The sequence below is a fragment of the Dunckerocampus dactyliophorus genome, chromosome 18 (assembly GCF_027744805.1).
Source record: "Dunckerocampus dactyliophorus isolate RoL2022-P2 chromosome 18, RoL_Ddac_1.1, whole genome shotgun sequence".
In the NCBI taxonomy this organism is placed as follows: Eukaryota; Metazoa; Chordata; class Actinopteri; order Syngnathiformes; family Syngnathidae; genus Dunckerocampus; species Dunckerocampus dactyliophorus.
Genome location: NC_072836.1, coordinates 33,116 through 51,975, shown reverse-complemented (window position 1 = coordinate 51,975; position 18,860 = coordinate 33,116). Strand labels below are relative to the sequence as shown.

The following is an 18,860-nucleotide window of genomic DNA, read 5'->3' as shown; positions in this document are numbered from 1 at the left end:
AATAGTACTGTATAAGATGTACTTTTTACACAACATACCATTATTACTTATCTGTATTTCATCCATAATAAAGTCTAATAGTCCACTGCTTACATGCAAGTGCAACTATATGTTAATATGTTAATACTAACCTCATTTAGACAAGAAATAGAGATCAAGGTATTGTCAGGAGTGATGGAACCGGACTGAGCGGGAGCAAGGAACAGGAGGTCAGGAAGTACAATCTGGCACTGAACAGATGCTGCTGCCTTGCTTAAGAGGAGTCCAGATTGCTGATTGCCCGCAGGTGCGCTCCGGCTTCTCCGCCCACGCCGGCTGAGGTGCACTGCGGACAAATGGCAGACAGGCGGCAGCAGAGCGACAAGCAAAGCGTGACAGGTATGACATAACAAATAGAGGCCTTCGTGCACTTATGTTTTTATTTTCTCTGTGAGTAAACCCCTCACATTTGCGCAAATATTATCTTTTCATGGGACAACACTGGGGAAATTACACTTTGATACCATTTAAAGTAGTCCGTGTACAGCTTGGATAACTGTAAAATTACTGTCCCCTCAAAATAAGTCAACACAACCGTTAATTTATGGCAATAAAAGTGAGTACACCCCAAAGTTAAACTGTACAAATTGGACCCAATTAGCCTTTTCCTCTCTAGGGTCACGTGACTAAGACGTTTGAATTGGGAGCAGGTGTGTTTGGTGTTATCACTCGCATACTGGTCAGTGGAAGTTCCAAATGGCACAAATCTCTGAGGAAAAAAATAAAAAAAATACTTGTTACTCTACATAAAGATGTTCTAGGCTACAAGAAGATTGTCAACACCTTAACAGTGAGCTGCAGCACGGTGGCCAAGACCGTACAGCACTTTTAATATGACAGCTTCCACTAGGAACAGATCTTGCCATGCTCCAGCAAAGAGGGTGAGCGCACATGCTCAGTGCCACATCCTGAGGTTGTATTTGTAAAATAGACGTATGTTGAACGGGTGGTCCTGTGGTCTGATGAGACCAAGATAAACTTATTTGCTTCAAGCGTGTGTGTGGCGGCATTGTATTAACTAATTGAATCCTGTAAAATGATGATTGAAGTCTTTGTTGATGTGCTGTTTGCAAAATGCTCACACAATTTCCGCTCTGATATTGATGAAGTACAATGTAGGAAAAAAATGTTTTTTTCCTACATCGGAAAGCCAATAGCAGTCGTGACCTTTTGTGTCCGCCGCCATTGCTCGGGGTACAGTACCGTGGGAAGCTCCTTGAAGACCTTCTCTTTTGCTTTTAACACACACCAGCTGCAAAGCAAGAAGCTATATATAGCCCTAGTACTATAGTCTATAGAACTATAGGGCCAATATACGCCACAGGAATAAAATGAAGTTAATGTTTTATTCAGCACTGCCACTGTCGTACATACTGTATAGAAGGCGTATATTCGATGGAGTACATATGACGTGATGGTGTCACAGTTTGCACGTAGCACGCGCTGTGTTGCTCTGACTGAGCTGCACGCGGAAGCGATGCGCGTTCATGACAGAGAGATTTGCGCGGCCTCGTTTGAATACCGGCTGGAGCCGGTATGTAGCTGCCAGAACAGGCCGGGTAGTAGCGATGGTTTAAGATACTAAGATGCTGCCGCCGCATTTGGAGCGTTTCTCATACCAGCAAAGATCCACGGACTCTCATCAAATGTGCATTTCTTAGCCACGTTGTTGGAATGACATGTTTTAAAGGTAAGCTACGTCCATGTCGAATATATGCTGCGTCATCATAGCTCATTTACGAAGCAAACTCTATTTTAAATAGTGTTCCACCAGGAGTCTTTTTAAAAATACTCGTTTAAAAATAGTATATATTCCACTAGCAGTCTTTAAGTCTTTTAAAAATAGGATATATAATAGTGTATATTCCACCAGCAGTCTTTTAAAAATAGAATCTATTCCAGAAGCATCTTTTAAAAATAGAAAGTCTTTTAAAAATAGTATATATAATAGCATATATTCCACCAACAGTCTTTTAAAAATAGTGTCTATTCCAGCAGCATTTTTCAAAATAGTATGTTTCACCAGCAGTCCTTTTGTTAACGCTGAACAACAGCAGTCATACATTGATAATGTGCATGTCTGCTTTTTTTGTGTGTGCAAACAGCAAGGACTTGAATTGTTAAAGTGTAGCACCTTGTTTGTTGCCTGCCTTCATGTCTCAGGAACCCTGGCATCCTCTGCACTGCGGATATCTGTAGCACACACACTTGCTTTTGGAAAAGACATAAATAGAACATGTAACATGCTAAATATCCAATGAATTGTAGCAGACGCTCCCAATGAGGTTCCAGCCTTTCACCACACACTTCAAGTGACTTTTCTATGAGTTGAACATGATGAGAGCCGTCTGCATTCATCACTCCAAACAATGAAGCTCACTTTGACCACTTGTGTCAAGTCAGTCTTTATATTTTATCAACTAACTTTTTGGAACTGTGTCGGTGGTCAGATGTTCAACATATAATGGTACGAAGCCAATAATTAAATTGGACTTCTGTAGTCACAGCTGATATCATTGGCATTGTGTTAGTGGTATAGATGATGTATTTCTTACGTAAAGCAGCAATTACTTTCACTGCTGAAGCCAAAGTACCGTAGTAAACATTAATTATTCACCTGCATGGTTGCGTTCTGTGACGCTGTCTGCAGATGTTACATCATCACTCACAAGCCGCATAGCTTCAGGAAAACCATGCCGCATTGTTCTTGTGGCGTAGATCACGCGGGGACCAAGACTAGCTATCTAGGTGCAAGAAGACCCGGGCCTTCCGGCAACAAGAAAGTTGCTGGTTCGACCTTCAGTTAGTTTATTTCAAACATACAAGGTTAGACGGTTAATTCCCTTCAACGTAAACATTATTTTGAAAAAGGATACAGTGTAAATTCAAGTACGTAGACTAAAGTGCAAGGCGTTTGACCTTATGTCTTCAAGCACATTAACAGATACTGTATTTGTTCAATTGCTCTCTCTGCAGTTACATGCTGTAATTCCTAAATGTGGAATCTTACTTCGACATCTCAAATACAAAATGACATCATCAGAACCTTGAATAATTCCAGAAAATAAACTGAATTGCTAAACACTAACAAGCCCTTTTGGTGGTACAATGTGATATGTCCAAAAGTACATGGGTATTGTCCAAAACACATTTTACACACGCAGCAAAAAGTGACACAATCAAGCAGCAATCGATAACAAAAAGCACACGAGGCTCAAATGTTGTCAGCTAATGATGAACAAAGTTATTAATGGTATTAATGTCTCGAGTTTTACTTCTTTTGTCTTTTTTTGTTGTCATCCCAGTGTGTGCAGGTAGAAATGCAAGTGCAAGTTGTTAGCCTTGACTGCTAACAGCTTGACTCAGACTGTGTATGCCTGTGCAATGCGGACGTGTATGTGTGTGTTTGCACGATTTGTAAGTGAGTGTCAGTGTCAACCATTAATGCCCCCCCCCGCCAAATGTTGTCTCATGTAAAAAAAACTAAACCCTGGTTTGGCTTCTTGTCATTTCTGATTGAACATTGATAAATAACTTTATTAATAAATGTAACTTTATTTTAATAAATGTATCATTCACTTTTTCTTGTACCTTTTTGCAGCCATAAACAGTAAGAGCATTTAGTGTGCATCCTAGTTTAAGACTGGGATTAGACCATCGGGGCAGATCATTGGAACAGTGCATTTCATTCACCATACATATTTCATATTCCAACGACTATGTTGACAAATGAGAAAATTATTGAAATGAAACACAGCCAGGGCAGAAAGGAAGCTGATGTGCCGAGCGAAGCCTCCATTTGAAACGCCGATGAAATCTGTAAAAAGCACTCAGCCAGTCTACTACTTATCTAAGACAACATTTAGAGGTTTGAGAGCTACTGTGTGAGTGCTGGAGTACGGCTTTTCCTTGTCTTTCGATCACATGTGTCATGATGACATTCAAAGTACAAGTAGGATGGCAACATTTCTGTTCTCCTTGCAGCCATGAGGGGGCCCAATTCCTGGGGTTTCCTGGGTCCAAACGTTTACCCAGCGGTGCCCGATGGTGGCTGGGGCTGGGCTGTAGCTGTCGCCTTCTTTCTGGTGGAGATTTGCACTTATGGGACCCTCAAGAGCCTTGGCGTGTTTCTACATGATTTGATGGAAGAATTTGGGGAGAGTAACAGCCGGGTGTCATGGGTCATCTCCATCTGTGTCTTCATCTTCACCTTTACTGGTGAGTCATTGCATGAGCTCATCAGGGCTTTCTTGCTTCAGCACAGACAAATAACACAAGCACAGAACCCACCCGGGTCATTATTAGCATCATCATGCTGTTTCTGACCCACAGCCCCCCTGTCCACCATGTTCAGCAACCGCTTTGGCCATCGTCCTGTTGTAATGATGGGGGGCTTCCTCATAAGTCTGGGAACCATCAGCTCTGCCTTCAGCAATTCCATCAAGGAGATGTACATCACCATTGGCATTGTCTCAGGTAATTGATAAGAAGCACATAAGTCATCTGTCCATGCAGCTCTGTGTCGTCTGTTGTGCTGCGTGGTCTTCACATTACGACTGTATGCATTGTTGCAGACACGTCTTGTCTGACACCTTTTTTATTTTCAAACAAAGGGACTTCTAGCAGTGTCAGCAGCCAAGTCTTTGTTCTAGAACTTTCAATCATGCCGTAATTCACAGTCTAGCACGGGCGGTCAGAACTGCTGTTGTACATTGTGATGAAAAGAATGTTTTTCACCTCTGGGTTGATGGAAAGAAGTAGCAGAGGAAGAAGTCAGGCTGGATCAAAGTTAAAGATTGAATTGGTGATAACTGTTTTTTTTTCTTGGACAGAAAGCACTGCTAGCTCTCCCACCCTGACTGCCATGTCTGCCTTTTGAAGCGAGCCCAGCTAACTCCACCATCCTTCTCTTCTCTCCCCGTCTCTTTTTTTGTCTTTACATGCCTTTGTCTTGCAGCTGCTGTAGCAAAGCTCGACCAAGCGACCTGCCAGCTCTGACAGGAGTGACATCTTGATCTTTCAACCTAGCCATGCAGTGTTCCTACCATGCGGGCCAGTGGCTGTCATGCCCCCTTTTTCTTGTCTCCTCTTTGTTTACAGGCCTAGGCTACTGCCTCACCTTCCTCCCCACCCTAACAATTCTGGCCCAGTACTTCTCCAGGCGGCGAGCCCTCGTCACCTCTGTTGCATCCTCAGGGGAATCTTTTGCTGTGTTTGCATTTGCTCCAGGTGAATGTTCAGACAGCGTTACTAACACCATTATTGTTTTCCTGTAACTGGTAATATAATTACTATTTCAAATGTTACAATGCCGTTACCAGCGTGAAATACAGTATTATGTGCTGACAGCTAACAGCCATTGTGTTGTACTGTAGAGAAAATGTACAGGTGTTTTTTAGAGAAGGATGAACATTCAGATTCAAATGTAAGAATATAAGATAAAAAGCAACCGTTGTTATATGCAACTCGGAAGTGGCTCTCAAAAAGTCGTTTTAAAAGACTCAACTCATTTGCAACAATGGCCAGCTGGAGTTTAGTGTTTTTCAGGATGCAAGTCCACTTCAATGCCACTGATGGAAAACTTAATATTCTTATGTACCACAGCAAAGTGTTTGTCCATTGAGAATAACTCTAACCTCATCAAACATCTCTCCACTTCACTACAAAACCGAATCTTACTTTTTTTCACTAAATTAACCTAATTATTACTTTGCATTCAATCTAATATATACAGTACATTTTATGAAGGAGTCAGACTGTTACTAATTCTGTGACTTTATAGAGAAAGTATCTAGTAACTACATTACTTGCAGTAACTACACTCCCAGATACATATATTGATCAAGTGGTGTCTACCAGATGCTACATTCTTTGAAACAAGATTAATTGTTGTCCTGTCAGGTGACATTGAGACAATGATATTTTTTACATTCAAATAGACACAAGGTCAACAACATTCACTATTTACTTTAATATCATTTCCACAGATGTAATACTTTAGTACTATATACCTGCTACGAACTAACCCATCCCAAACAATGTTTAGAGTATAGAAGTCATTGAAGTAGCCTTGTCCTCTTGTCCGCAGCCTTCACCCTGCTGAAGGAGCACATTGGCTGGCGCTACTGTCTCGTTGTCCTTGGGATTTTTCAGGCATCTGTTATTTTCTGTGGCCTTGTTCTCCGTCCAATCATCATCAAGCCCGTAAAAGAAGGCAGTCAACTGGAAGAGTCACTCTCTTTGAAAGAATTGCACGCTGTGTATGAGCTGGACAACGAACAAACCAGGACCTCCATCAGTTCAGGAGTGTCCCGAGGCTCAGAGGACTCTGGCGTCACGTCCCTCTCTGCCTCAAATGTGGACTTGAGGATTGCAGGCGCCGAAATCAAGGCAGAATGGGAGATGCAAGATAAAGAGGGCCAGGAGTCGTCATTTGTCACACCCGTCTCTCCACTCAAAGCTGAGGCCAAGCCAGAACACGTGGCCGATCCTCCTGGACCCACCATAGCGAAACTTCTGGACTTCTCTGTCCTGAAAGATGGTGCCTTCATCTGCTATTCCCTCTTTGGCTTGTTCGCCACACTGGGCTTTTTTGCCCCACAGCTCTACATTATCCAGCTGAGTAAAAGCCATGGTGTGGAGCCCAGCATGGCTTCTTACATGCTCTCTGTGATGGCGGTGGCAGAGATCTTTGGTCGTCTGTCCATCGGGGTGGTCCTGAACAAAGTCAGCTGCAGAAAGATACTGGTGTTGTTGTGGTGTGTTGTTTTTTTGTGCCTGGTACTGGTGGCTTTCACAGTTGTATGGGACTTCTGGGGCCTGGTGGTTTGCTCTGCCCTCTATGGTTACTTCCTGGGCACGGTGTGCTCCACACACATTCCCATGCTGGCAGAGGAGGATGTGGTGGGCATCCAAAAAATGGCATCATCTGTGGGAGTATATATCTTTATTCAGAGCATCGCTGGGCTTGCCGGACCGCCGCTAGGAGGTATAACTTTTTCTTGAATATTTCACTTTTACTGAGCTTCGGCAGCATTGGAATGTTAAAATGTTGGCTTTTCTCGTCAGGTGTGCTGGTAGACATCACAGATAACTACGGTGCTGCCTTCTACTCCTGTGCTGTCGGGATGGGTCTCGGTGCAATCTTCCTTGCTCTAGTAGGTCCTGCCAAGTCTGGCATGTGCCAAAGACAGAAAGGTGGGGTTGTGCAGGAACAGGAGATCAGGGCCCAGGACATTGACCAGCCTGACTTTTTGGAGGTGGACATGGCAGTGGAGGACAGCCCCATTAGGCAGGCTTTGAATCCAGACAGCACTTGTGAAATATGAGCCAAACCTAACACCACCCCAGAAGATTGTCCACAGAGCAATTGCAACCCCAACACCCTGCAAGAGCACCAACACACTGCTGCTACGTTCCTATCTCAGGTCTCATGCTGATAAGCTTGAAGTTCCTCCTCATGGAGACCAAAGACAGCCATGCTGAGAACATCTTGGCCCTATCCTGATACACCTCCACATCATCTTAATTTCACCAAGCAAGAAATGATTGGTATTCCAGCAGGACCATCTCAGGAAAGATGTGTTTGAAGCTGTGCTAGCTGCAACATCACTGCTACATGTCAGTGACAAGCCAGCCTTAAATGTTCAGAAGAGGAATGGCTTGCAGAGGATTTGAGAGAGCTCCATGCATATAATGCAATGAGAAAATATCTAGCCTATCTATGCACAAAGCCAATCTACTCTATTAAATGTAAAGTTTACCACCAGTTCTAGTCTTGGCTTGTGTCACATGATCCTGAAGGCAGGGACACTTTGCAACATTTTGTACAAGCCTTAAAAACTTGATTATGTTACAAAAAAACATGGCTTTTCTCTCCTTAATCTTGGTATTTGGATCAATAGCATTCAGTTGAAAGGAGCACTCTGCAATTGATAAACATGAAGGTTTACAGTCATGGAATGCCATGTTTTAACTAGAGATGTGATATGGATCTAGATAGCTATTCTGTGACAAAGTGTGAAGCAAGAGTCTGTAGTTGGTTCTTAAATACTCAACTTGAAACCCCCCACCCCATAGTCACTGTTTACCTTTATTTCAACTTTTTATTCAACATTTCTTTTTCATGACAGTTTTCAAACATTCCTAAGTGGCGTATTGATTTGATTGTGCTTTTTTTTTCAATTAAATTTGGCACAAATACAGAACTTTGTGGATGGTGTATTTTTATAAACCTGTCAGCCTATGAACAGCTTACCTTCCGGTTTGGGAAACTGTGGGTTTTCCATTCCAGAAAGAGGAGTCAAACTGGGAATAACTTGTTTTGTGAAGCTAACCTGCAAACCCGTTTTTTTTTTCATGTCTCCTGCTGAACCCGAACCAACTGTCCGATATTTAGAAGCAAAAATAATTACGTCAGAACATATGCCACTATCCTATTGTTGTTGTTTTTATTATTATCATTAAGGGGTCACTGCACTGAATTGATGACTTGGGGGCGTATTCTGCGAAAGTGGCTCAACCAACCCAGGCTTTGTGCTCAAGATGCAGCTCGACAAAAGTTAAGTTCCCCAAACAGAATTAAACGGTACTGCAACGGTGGTTAGCAACTTTGTTAAGTCTGGTTCTCGAGTTTGTGTTCAGTGCTTGTTCACATAAAAGGGGGCGTTTGATGTCATATTCTTCTTTCGCTCAAAAGCAATGCGATCCCAGCGAGTGTATTTTACACAATAAGAGCAAGTCCTTATAATGGAGCGTTATTCCAAAAGAACACTGTTGCTGCCAATAGAGCGAGGGAGGACCGCTGGCCAAATAATGCTGAGCATGTAATGCGTAAGTTAACACAGATTTATTATACGAACTATACCCTACTAATCTTCATTGATAAACATTGTGTAACACTTATTTATTACACTAACTGTACGCTACTAGTTTTTTCTATCAACTTTGACATTTTAACCCCTAGCCATAAAAAAAAAATTGGAGCAACAACTGTCTTTTTTTCATCTTTGAAACGTCTTATTTTACGGCGGGATGCTGTACCTCTTGATGACCACTAGGTGGCAGTGTTGACGTGTTTTTTGGGCGATTTCTTTTTGACAAGGGTTTCCTTTTGTTTTTTTCTTGACGGGGAAGGACGTGTATGGCAGGAGCTCTGTTGATGAAAGTGGAAATTTTAACTATTTTGGTGCTTTCCTGACGACACTTCATGAACACAAGATCAGTGCTGCTTGCTGAATCCCCCAACTTTAACTTGGATAGTCGAGAGGTACAGATACAAGTATCGATACTGCTAGCAAGTCTAGCTAACTAGCTAACTGCTGAAGTTCAAAGAGGTTGCTTAGCAACAATGTCAAACACAAAGGAAAATTATTCTGGCTCTGAACTTGCAGAGGAAAATGATTCTGGCTCTGAATTCAAAGTGGACATGGAAATAAAAACATTGGCAGAATACCTAGTTAGTCCAAGATACCAAGAGTTGCAAAATGCTTTCAAGAGCTGCAAAGAAACCTTTGATAGAAGCTTCGAGAGTAGCAAGATCACTCTACCACAAATAATGCGAGCAATTGAGAAGCTGCATTCAACTGTAGAGATACAGTCTGAAGAAAATAGAGCACTGAACAAGTATATCAAAAAACTAAGAAAAGAAGTCAAGAAGTTGCAAGATGAAACTGCAGACCTGAGCGCTGCTCTTAAGGAGGTTAAATACCCTTTGGAAGATACCAAGGCTCGGCAGGACGACATTAAGGTACTGCTGAATGACAATGCTGCCTTGCGCTCTGCTCTTCAGGAAGCGATAAACCGTAAAGAAAATACAGCATTTTGCAAGGATGCTAGGGTTCTGCAGGATGATATCAGGGCATTATTGGAAGATAACGCTGCCTTGCGCACTGCTCTCAAGGAGGCTATAAACCATATGGAAGCCGCCTCACGTACTGATCTTAAGGATGCTAAAGACCCCAGGGAAGAAAATAGAGCACTATGCAATGCTATCAACATTCTACAGGATGATATCAAGGTACTATTGAAGGACAATGCTGACTTTCGCACCACCCTTGAGGAAGAGAAAGAAGCAAAGGAGAATATCAAGGAGGAAATTAAAAACTTCATTGACGAGATGGATCAGATGGCACGAATGAACGATGTAGTCCTCACAGGGCTCCAAATCACACCCAAGTCAAGAGATGTTCCTTCAATAAAGCAACAGATTGCTAACTTTCTACACTCGAAGGAGGTGGATGTCGATGTCAACAGTATTGACACTTGCGTCCCACTCCATGGCAGAAACAACACCACACCTGTCATCATTAAGTTCACCAACAGGGAATCCAAAACTGCACTGCTGAAACAGGGAAAGAAGCTAAGAGGCACCAACGTCTACATGAATGAGCATCTGACAAAATGCAATTCTGACATCGCCAAAAAAGCACGAGACCTGAGGAAGCAAGGAAAGATTCAAAACACTTGGAGCACTAACAGGAAAATCTACATCAAACTAAAAGGAGGTCCAGGAGTTGCAAGAGTGCTTGTTGTCCAAGATATCAGCGATCTGGGAACATATTAAAGATCATATTACTATGACAATAAGCATAATTGCAATAACCTTGACATAGTTAATAAAAGGAACTCTTGTATACAAACTCAGTGTCACTAGCAGTGCAAAACCAAAGATGATGTGGATATCAACAGGAGAGGAAGGACAGGATAAACAGATAGGGAAAACGAAAGGAAAAGGAGATTTTTTTTTTTTTTTTAGCATTTGTGTACCTGTATACTGTATATGTGTATACTGTATATGTATATATGTGCGTACTTGTGTAGGTGCAGATGTAAGTGTATATATATGTGTATGTGTGTGTGTGTATGTGTATGTAGACACATGTATGTATTAGCAATTGATGTGCTACAAAAAGGGGATAGGATTAAATAAGCTCTGCTTCTTCCTACTTCTTTTCAGACATATGCATGTTCGAAATAAAAATTAAACCAATCAATAAATGCTTTGTTGCAGTTGATTGATGCCCCAGAGCGCTTATTCCGTCAGCAAATATTGTAATATAAGGAAGGCTAACGGGATGAGTACTAACGCAAGGACTGCTGTGACATCTACAAACATTGGCCTAATTATTATTTCATTTTATGCCTGGTGCTGATCGGCTCAAAAGCTAATTTAGCATATTCCTTCGTCTTAAAATATATGTCTCTTATAGAGAATTTAATCAGGGAATGTTATATATGGCTATATAGTCACTCGATCCCGTCGTAGTGCTGGCCGAATTATTCTTGTTCCCAATTAAGTCCACCCGGTTCTCAAATGGTGACGCCATCTCCGAATATGCGCTTTCATAGCCGATTTAAGCTCAAAATCTGGACTTTGACTTTAGTCTAAGTTAATGTACCCACTTTAAAAGAGAGCTACCTTCGCTGAACAGCAAGCCCGGATTTCCGTCAACACACCTCGCTAACCCACTAAACTCGCTTCGCAGAATTATACCTCCTAAATTAACAAATAGGATACAAATTACGTAGCTGTGCCTCATGCACGTATGCGCGTACACGTGACGACGCGTGTGGATACGCCGTGCGAATAAAAGCAGTGAACATAAGGACAAATCTTTTATGTTTGCTTTGGTTGTTATTTGTGTGCTGTGTATGAGAAACAATTAAAGTCAACGATCGTTCAACAATCTGCTGTAGCGCCATGAAGCAAGCAACGCAAACATTCATTTGAGCCCCCTCCAAAAATTTCAGTCTTTTACAAGCATATCAATTTGATGTTTTTACAAACCTTTTACTTTGAGTCCATGCTGACAAGACTGAGCCGCTGAAGGCGTTTCCAAGGCAACGGGAAGCCAACACAGTCATCAGAACGAAATAATTTCTCTCCGCCCAAAATGAACTCCAAGTAAGAAATATGTCTTTAATTTAGCGCATGAGTTGTTATGGGTGAAATTATGCTCATTTCACATTTCAGAGACACAAATGCTTGATTTTCTGTTTTGGCAAGAAACATTGAACGTCATGACCGAAAGTGACGCTTTATGAGATGTTAGCTAACGTCGGAGAAGTTAATACCTATGCTCGCTTTTCTTTCCATCTCTACTAGAAATCCCAAAGATCTAACGAGTAACGACCTTCAAACGACCAAGTCTGGCAAGTCGAAGAGTTTACAAGAGCTTGGTTTGTAATAATATGATGTAATAGTGCGTGTGTTGGCTTCAGGAACCTTTTACCTTGTTGCAGCCCAGTGGGGAAAGCTGTTAGGTTGCTCTCAATGGTGAATTTCTCAGGAAGCGGTTTATTTACTTCTTAACTTTGTACACGTGTGTGGGTGTGTTTTAATGTCCCAGGTGCAAAAAAAGCATACCATGGAATTAAAGGCCAGATATCCCAAATCCCAGGACTTTCCCCTGTTGTCAGTGCAGTTGGTCCAGAGAAGAGCATAGGGAAAAGAGTAGGAGTCCTTGACAGCGATTCTGAATACATTAAATTGGCAAAACAAGGAGGCCGCAAAGGTATTTTACACAAGCTATGTTCATTCTATTACTAAAATGACTGGATATTATTAAATTGATCGATTGTGGCGCTATTAAAATTACTGGCTATTAATTCAGTGACTACAAAACACGATTACTTTTATTGCTGATATTACTATATCAATAGACTATATTTACTGTTACTGGATATTACCATAACTATAACTATTATTTATATTCTATTATAATATCTGCTATAGATATTATAGCGTTAAGACTGTGCTTACAAGATATTACGATATTCTTTTATGGTATTTTTAATGTAGGGTCGCAGGGTGGCCCCGTGGTTAGCATGTTGTCCACACAGAAAGGAGATTTGGAAGATCTGGTTTGTATCTGCGTTTGGACATCTCTGTGGAGTTTGCATGTTCTACCTGTGCGGGCGTAGGTTTACTCCGACTACTCTGGTTTCCTCCCACACTCCAAAAACATGCATGTTAGGTTAATTGGAGACTCTAAAATGTTCATTGGCTTGCAATCAGGCCAGGGTGTATCCCGCCTCTCGCCAAGGTCAGCTGGGATAGGCTCCAGCACACCATGTAGACAAGCAGTATAGAAAAGGAATGAATATGAATTATTATATCCACTAACAACAGTAAATTAATATAGCGTTTGCAGCAATAAGAGTAATAGTATATAATCAGAGTAACATTCTATTATTACTCTAACTGAAAATTACTGTTAGTATGTTTTGTTCATCCGCAGGACTTCTGTACTTTGATGACACAACTAAGAACAAGTCATTATCTGCAGACATGCTGCTGGACACTCCAGTAGAAGCTCATGGCAACCTCAGGTGCATGGAAATACTTACGTTTACATGTGATATTTACATTGTATATTGTGGTAGACACACCACCTGCGGGCCTAAACATAAGGATCCGATGTGGAGAGTGTTCGGTGGCTGTCGAGGGCAGGCACCTCGACAACCTGGTCTTCTGTCAAATTTGGTTCTTGGGACTTTGAATGTCACCTTCCTGTTAGGGAAGAAGCTCGTGTTTGTGCGGGAGATTGAGACATTCTGACTAGACAGTCATACTCACCTCATGCCATAGTTTGGGCTCTGGAACGAAACTCCTCTAGAGGGACTGGACCTTGTTCTATTATGGAATTGCTACAGGTGAGAGGTGGCAGGCTGGTGTGGGATTATTAATAGCTTGTATATAATAGCTTAATATAAATGGCTTTGTGCCGATGTGTTGGAGTCATCCCTAGTGAACGAGAGGGTTACTTTCCTATGCCTTCAGCTCAAGCTGAAGGAGTCTTTGTGAGCACTGAGGACTGTTCATCAACGTGGCTGGGTTAGCTGAGGTAGTCAGGAAACTCTTCAACGGCAAAGCCCCATGGGTGGAGGAGTTTTGCAATGAATTCCTTATTATGTTGTGGGACTGTCTTGGTTGACACAACTCAACACTGTGTGGAAGTTGGGAACAGCACCTCCGGACTGGCGGATCGAGGTGATGGTCCCCCATTTTAAGAAGGGTGACGGCAGAGTGTGTTCCAACTACAGAGGGATCACTACTCCATAGTGCTGGAGAGAGGGTACAAGTCAAACAGAGGGGCCAGGTTAATTGTCTCTGGCATGTGGTCCGGATGCCTCCAGGACGCCTCCATGGTGTGGTGTTTTGGGTATGCCCAGCTGAGAAGATGCCCCACGGACTGTTGAGAGCGATTATGTTTCGCAGCTGGCGTGGGAACACCTCGGTGTCCCCACAGTATAACTGGAAGAGGTGACCTGGGACCAGGAAGTCTGGCTTCCATACTGAGAATTCTGCGCCTGCGACCCGGATAAGCGGGAAAAAATGGATGGAGGGATGGATGCATTATTCTTATTATGTTTGACTGTTTCTTGTCTTATGTTTACATGTGCTATTCTTGTCTTGCGCTTTTACATCAGTGTCATTTGCACCAAAGAAAGGAAAAGCCAGGAATCTTCTTCACAAAGGCCACAACCTCCTTTTTGGACAGACAACATGTCAGCATGGGAGCGAGATGATGGTAGCAAAGACAAGGTAAATATATACAGAGAAAAAAAACACAGAGAAATGATCAAAAGTCATGTGAAAAATTGAGGAGGGTGTTGTAACATTTTTCTGTTTCTGCAAAGATGTTTTGCATGTTTTCTTCACCAATCTCGCTCTTGTCAGTCTACTGAAGGTGTCAACTAAAGATGCTTTCTTACCGATACCCAGAATTGTCCATCACTTCATTACTCTTCCCTAAACTAATGTACATTCAAATGTTGTGGTGTTTTAACAGTGGCACCATCTGTTGTATTTGTCAAAAGAAAATAATAGCACAGGCAACACAATTTTTCTGACAAAATTGTGCCCTTTTCCTTTTACTCCTTTCCAGGAGTAGAAGAGTTAGACCAAAGGATGTGCTCATTTTTTCACATCTCATGGTGGCTAATGCAGAGCTAATTCCTAACTGACGTGCTAGCTATGTGGATAATGTTGTCTGTTGTAGCTATCAATGCCAGTGAAACAGACAGTTATTGTTGTGAATGTCACTTTCTTGGTGTGCGCGTTCATGGCTGTGCTTGTTTGCATCTGGTTGCCAGTGTCACCCATAAGTGTTCTAGACCTGAATTGCTTGCGGTCACTCATCTTTCTAGTCTTACCTTGCAGTCCATCTGTCAGTTTCAGTAAGTAAATCCATTTTTTTTTTACTAGATTTCCATTTTATGGAAGATTTTTTGAATCTTAGAGTAGTATAGGTTTAATTTCAGGGCTAACTGGTCTATCATTATGTGGTGTCTGTGCCACACTGACATACTTGTGGCCATTTTTGTGTGTGTGTTGAATGATAGATATCACAACACTACCGTGAATGTGAGTGTTGTTGTGAATATGTCACTTTGTTGGCTCTGCTGTGAGTTCATGGTTGCATGTGTTTGAAGCTAGTTCCCGGAACGTTGTCTGGTAGTGACATCTCAATCAAAATGGCGTCTTGCTGGAGGGGGTGTGTATAACAAATGTTTCAAGTGAATACTGTAATTTTTCAAACTTTTTTTGGTGTCATGTGCAATTTAAGAGCAGGACTAATCATGGACTTTAAGGTGTGCACAGGCGTGAATAGGACAAACAGCGGAACAAAATGAGTGCATAAAAGGAAATAAAGGTGAAAACAGAAATAACAGACGACAAAACTTGTCATGCGGAACAAGACATCACAAGCACAAAGTACAAACAAAATGAATGCGATGATGAGACTGACTAAAAGCAAAACAAGAAAAAGGTGCTGTGGAAAGAAGTAATGACAGGAATACAACAAAGTTAGGCTAAAGGAGCAGCTGAGGTGGAACAGGAAGGCAGGCAGGGACAAAAAAAGTAAAAGCATTGGAGGCAGACAGGAATAACACAACTCTCACCAACTGCATATGAAGAATGATCAGCTTCCAGCTTCAAAGCTATTGTTCCGCCCGTAACTGAAAGTAACATAATCTGGGAGAAAACAAAGAACAATGATAAATCAATACAAAATGAAAGACAGGAAACTAATGTGGGAATGAAAGTCGTGTTTTTGTTTTTGTTTAGTTGCAATCTATACGCGCTACTACAGGATGGGCCATAAGTTTTGATACATAGGAAAAATAATCATTCATGTTGGACAACCGTTTTTATTGATATGTGCTATGTATGATTACCACAGTTTGACAAACACATTACGTTTTTCCACTGTTGATGAACTTGAATGCACAGTTGAAGTTGTGCTTGTAATGTCATTGGTGATACGTTCCTTGAGATGATTTATACACCATGGCCTGAAACATAAAAAAATAAACATACATTTTCCTATGTATGGAAACTTGTGGCCCACCCTGTATAATTGAATTTATAGAATAAAATGAGGGCCACACGGTGGTCTAGTGGTTAGCACGTTGGCCAATACAGGAACAGCAGATCGGGAAGACCTGGGTTCGATTCTCCCCTGGCATTTCTGTATGGAGTTTGCATGTTCTCTGTGTGTGTGGGGGCTTTCTCCGGGCACTCCGGCTTCCTCCCACATTCCCAAAAACATGCAGGTGAGGTTAATTGGCGACTCTAAATTGTCCATAGGTATGACTGTGAGTGTGAATGGTTGTTTGTCTATATGTGCCCTGCGATTGGCTGGCGACCAGTCTAGGGCATACCCCGCCTGTCGCCCGAAGTCAGCTGGGATAGGCTCCAGCATGCCCCCGTGACCCTAATGAGGAAGAAGCGGTATAGAAAATGGATGGATGGATGAATAAAATGAGTTTTGTGAATGGAACTACAAGCTTACAACTATATGCTTACATAACAAAGCTGTTCACTTTATAGAAAGAACTGGACAAATAGTCCTCATGTGAACAATTGGACATTGTGACTTTGTGTTGTGCAGAAAAAGAAGGTTCCTGACAAAGAGTTGGTCCAATGGCAGACGTCTGCTCTAAATAAGGATGCCATCAAATTCAGGAGAACGTAAGTTTTTGTACTGGAAATTGCAATTGTGTATATATCGTATTACGTATAATATTGTAACGGGAAGTATTGTAGTCAGTGACTTTGTTCCACATAAAATTGTCAGAATAAACTTTACTGAAATCAATCCTTATTGTAGCACACATACATTATCAGAATGATTATTATTGATAACCCTTGCTTGTCTGGCAAAAAAAATTGCCTGCATAGTGCTGCATAGTGTAAATATAGTTGCTTGTGTGTTTATACATATGTATGTGCCCTGTCATTGACTGCTGTCCGGGGTGTGCAAATTTAGCTGGGGTAGGCTCCAGCGCACAAGTTGCCCTGATTATAAGCGCCATAGAAAATGAATATGACTATACAGTATATTGTTAAGGTAGTCTTTCTGTAAAAGTCATAAGCTGTGCTAGCTGATGTAAGAAATGTTTCCCGCAGAAATTCTACCATGAAAACCTCTCCAGTCAACATGTCAAAGCTGTTGAGTTTTGGTTACGCAGAAGACGACAAACCATCAACAGGCGATATTGAGTCAAGTGGAACTGAGGAATTGTCCGGGTCACTGTGAATCATTTATTTCATATGCTATATCAAAACCAATGATAATAAAAGAACATGAAACCCTGACAAGTTCAGGAAAATGACTAGTACTACCACTACTTTGTTGAAAATGAGTCCTTTTTATTTAATCTTGCAGGTACCATGAAAATATATTGTAATACAGTAGCACTGAAGTCAACAGTGTTGATTTTTGATTCCACTACTAATTAATTTAGCCAAAAATCTACCAAGACAAAATAATTGTATCTGATATTACGTACAGTTACTACCGATACCCATATCGCAAGTTGTGTATTCTACAATAGAACACTGGTTCTCAAATTTGGATTCAAGAACTCCACACTCCAGGGGGTACTTGGGATTGAGAATATATAAAGAAAGAAAAAATAAGTTTGATTTTGTAAGTTTACCAAATGACAAAAATATGAATAGTACATAATTTTTATGGTAGCTTTAGTTTAACAGAAAGGCAGAATGTAAAAAAAATATGCAAAAATATTTTCATTTCAGAATGCATCGTTAATGAAAAAGGTTACTTTAAATTGATAATTATTTTATGTACACAAAGCTTTATTCATAATTAAGTTAATTATTTCTTTATTTTCTTTTTTTCTGCCACCGACCCACACAAGCAGAGAAACCCAGTCTTCCCTCTGGCTTCGTCCAGCTCCTCCCGGGGGGTTCTCAGGGCATTTCCAGGCAAGTTGAGGGACATGGTTGGTCTCTCCGTGTCCTGGGTGTTTCTCGAGGCATCCTGCCGGTCGGACATGCCCTGAACACCTCCCCAGGGAGGGGTCTGGGAGGCATCCTGACCAGACCGACAATCATACCAGTCCCCGCTTTCGGCTGCCTCACAATGCACCTGACCACATTGGCCCCTGAAGTGGTGAGCTCATTGGAGGGGGGAGACATGTAGGCCTAGCTCCAGAGGGAGGCGGGAAAACTAGGTTCAATATTATTACTCGTCACGGGGGTCATTTGAGCCACTTTGTCACTATTTGTCTTTTTTACAATTGACGTTATTTTTAAGTGTTTCAAACTAGAACACTGCAGATGAGCGCTGTTTGGGACATTATTAAATTAGTCATACTACAGCACTGCGTTGTACATCTTTTTTCTTCCAAATGCTTTTCTTTTCCAGGTTCTATAATAGTCAAACACAACCACAGCAAATTACCAATTTCACTTATTTGGTCAGAAAATTCACAATATACTGTACTTCACTTAAATTTTCTTTGTTAATCAGGATTAGGTAGTTGTAGAAATTATTTTAGAAATG

The 18,860-nt window shown here is 41.5% G+C and overlaps 2 protein-coding genes across 6 annotated transcripts; both read left to right on the top strand.

The window, feature by feature from the left end:
• Positions 1-1,529: 1,529 nt before the first annotated feature.
• Positions 1,530-8,246, top strand: slc16a6b (solute carrier family 16 member 6b). Of its 2 annotated transcripts, XM_054759113.1 has the most exons (6): positions 1,530-1,729; positions 4,024-4,257; positions 4,372-4,515; positions 5,140-5,268; positions 6,128-7,027; positions 7,108-8,246. In XM_054759113.1, the coding sequence occupies exons 1-6, from the start codon at positions 1,714-1,716 to the stop codon at positions 7,365-7,367; spliced, it is 1,683 nt and encodes a 560-aa protein (XP_054615088.1). In that variant the 5' UTR covers positions 1,530-1,713; the 3' UTR covers positions 7,368-8,246. The 2 variants fall into 2 exon arrangements, with proteins under 2 accessions (XP_054615088.1, XP_054615089.1); XM_054759114.1 differs by lacking the exons at positions 1,530-1,729; positions 4,024-4,257 and having other exon boundaries at positions 4,371-4,515; positions 4,997-5,268.
• Positions 8,247-8,388: 142 nt separating this feature from the next.
• LOC129170945 (uncharacterized protein C7orf57 homolog) lies at positions 8,389-17,800 on the top strand. 4 transcript variants are annotated; one of them, XM_054759120.1, is made up of 7 exons: positions 8,389-11,944; positions 12,146-12,219; positions 12,390-12,554; positions 13,281-13,371; positions 14,473-14,587; positions 16,941-17,020; positions 17,459-17,800. In XM_054759120.1, the coding sequence occupies exons 1-7, from the start codon at positions 11,934-11,936 to the stop codon at positions 17,586-17,588; spliced, it is 666 nt and encodes a 221-aa protein (XP_054615095.1). In that variant the 5' UTR covers positions 8,389-11,933; the 3' UTR covers positions 17,589-17,800. The 4 variants fall into 4 exon arrangements, 3 of the variants coding, with proteins under 3 accessions (XP_054615095.1, XP_054615096.1, XP_054615094.1); XM_054759121.1 differs by lacking the exon at positions 12,146-12,219 and having other exon boundaries at positions 8,389-8,871; XM_054759119.1 differs by having other exon boundaries at positions 8,389-12,219.
• Positions 17,801-18,860: the final 1,060 nt, after the last annotated feature.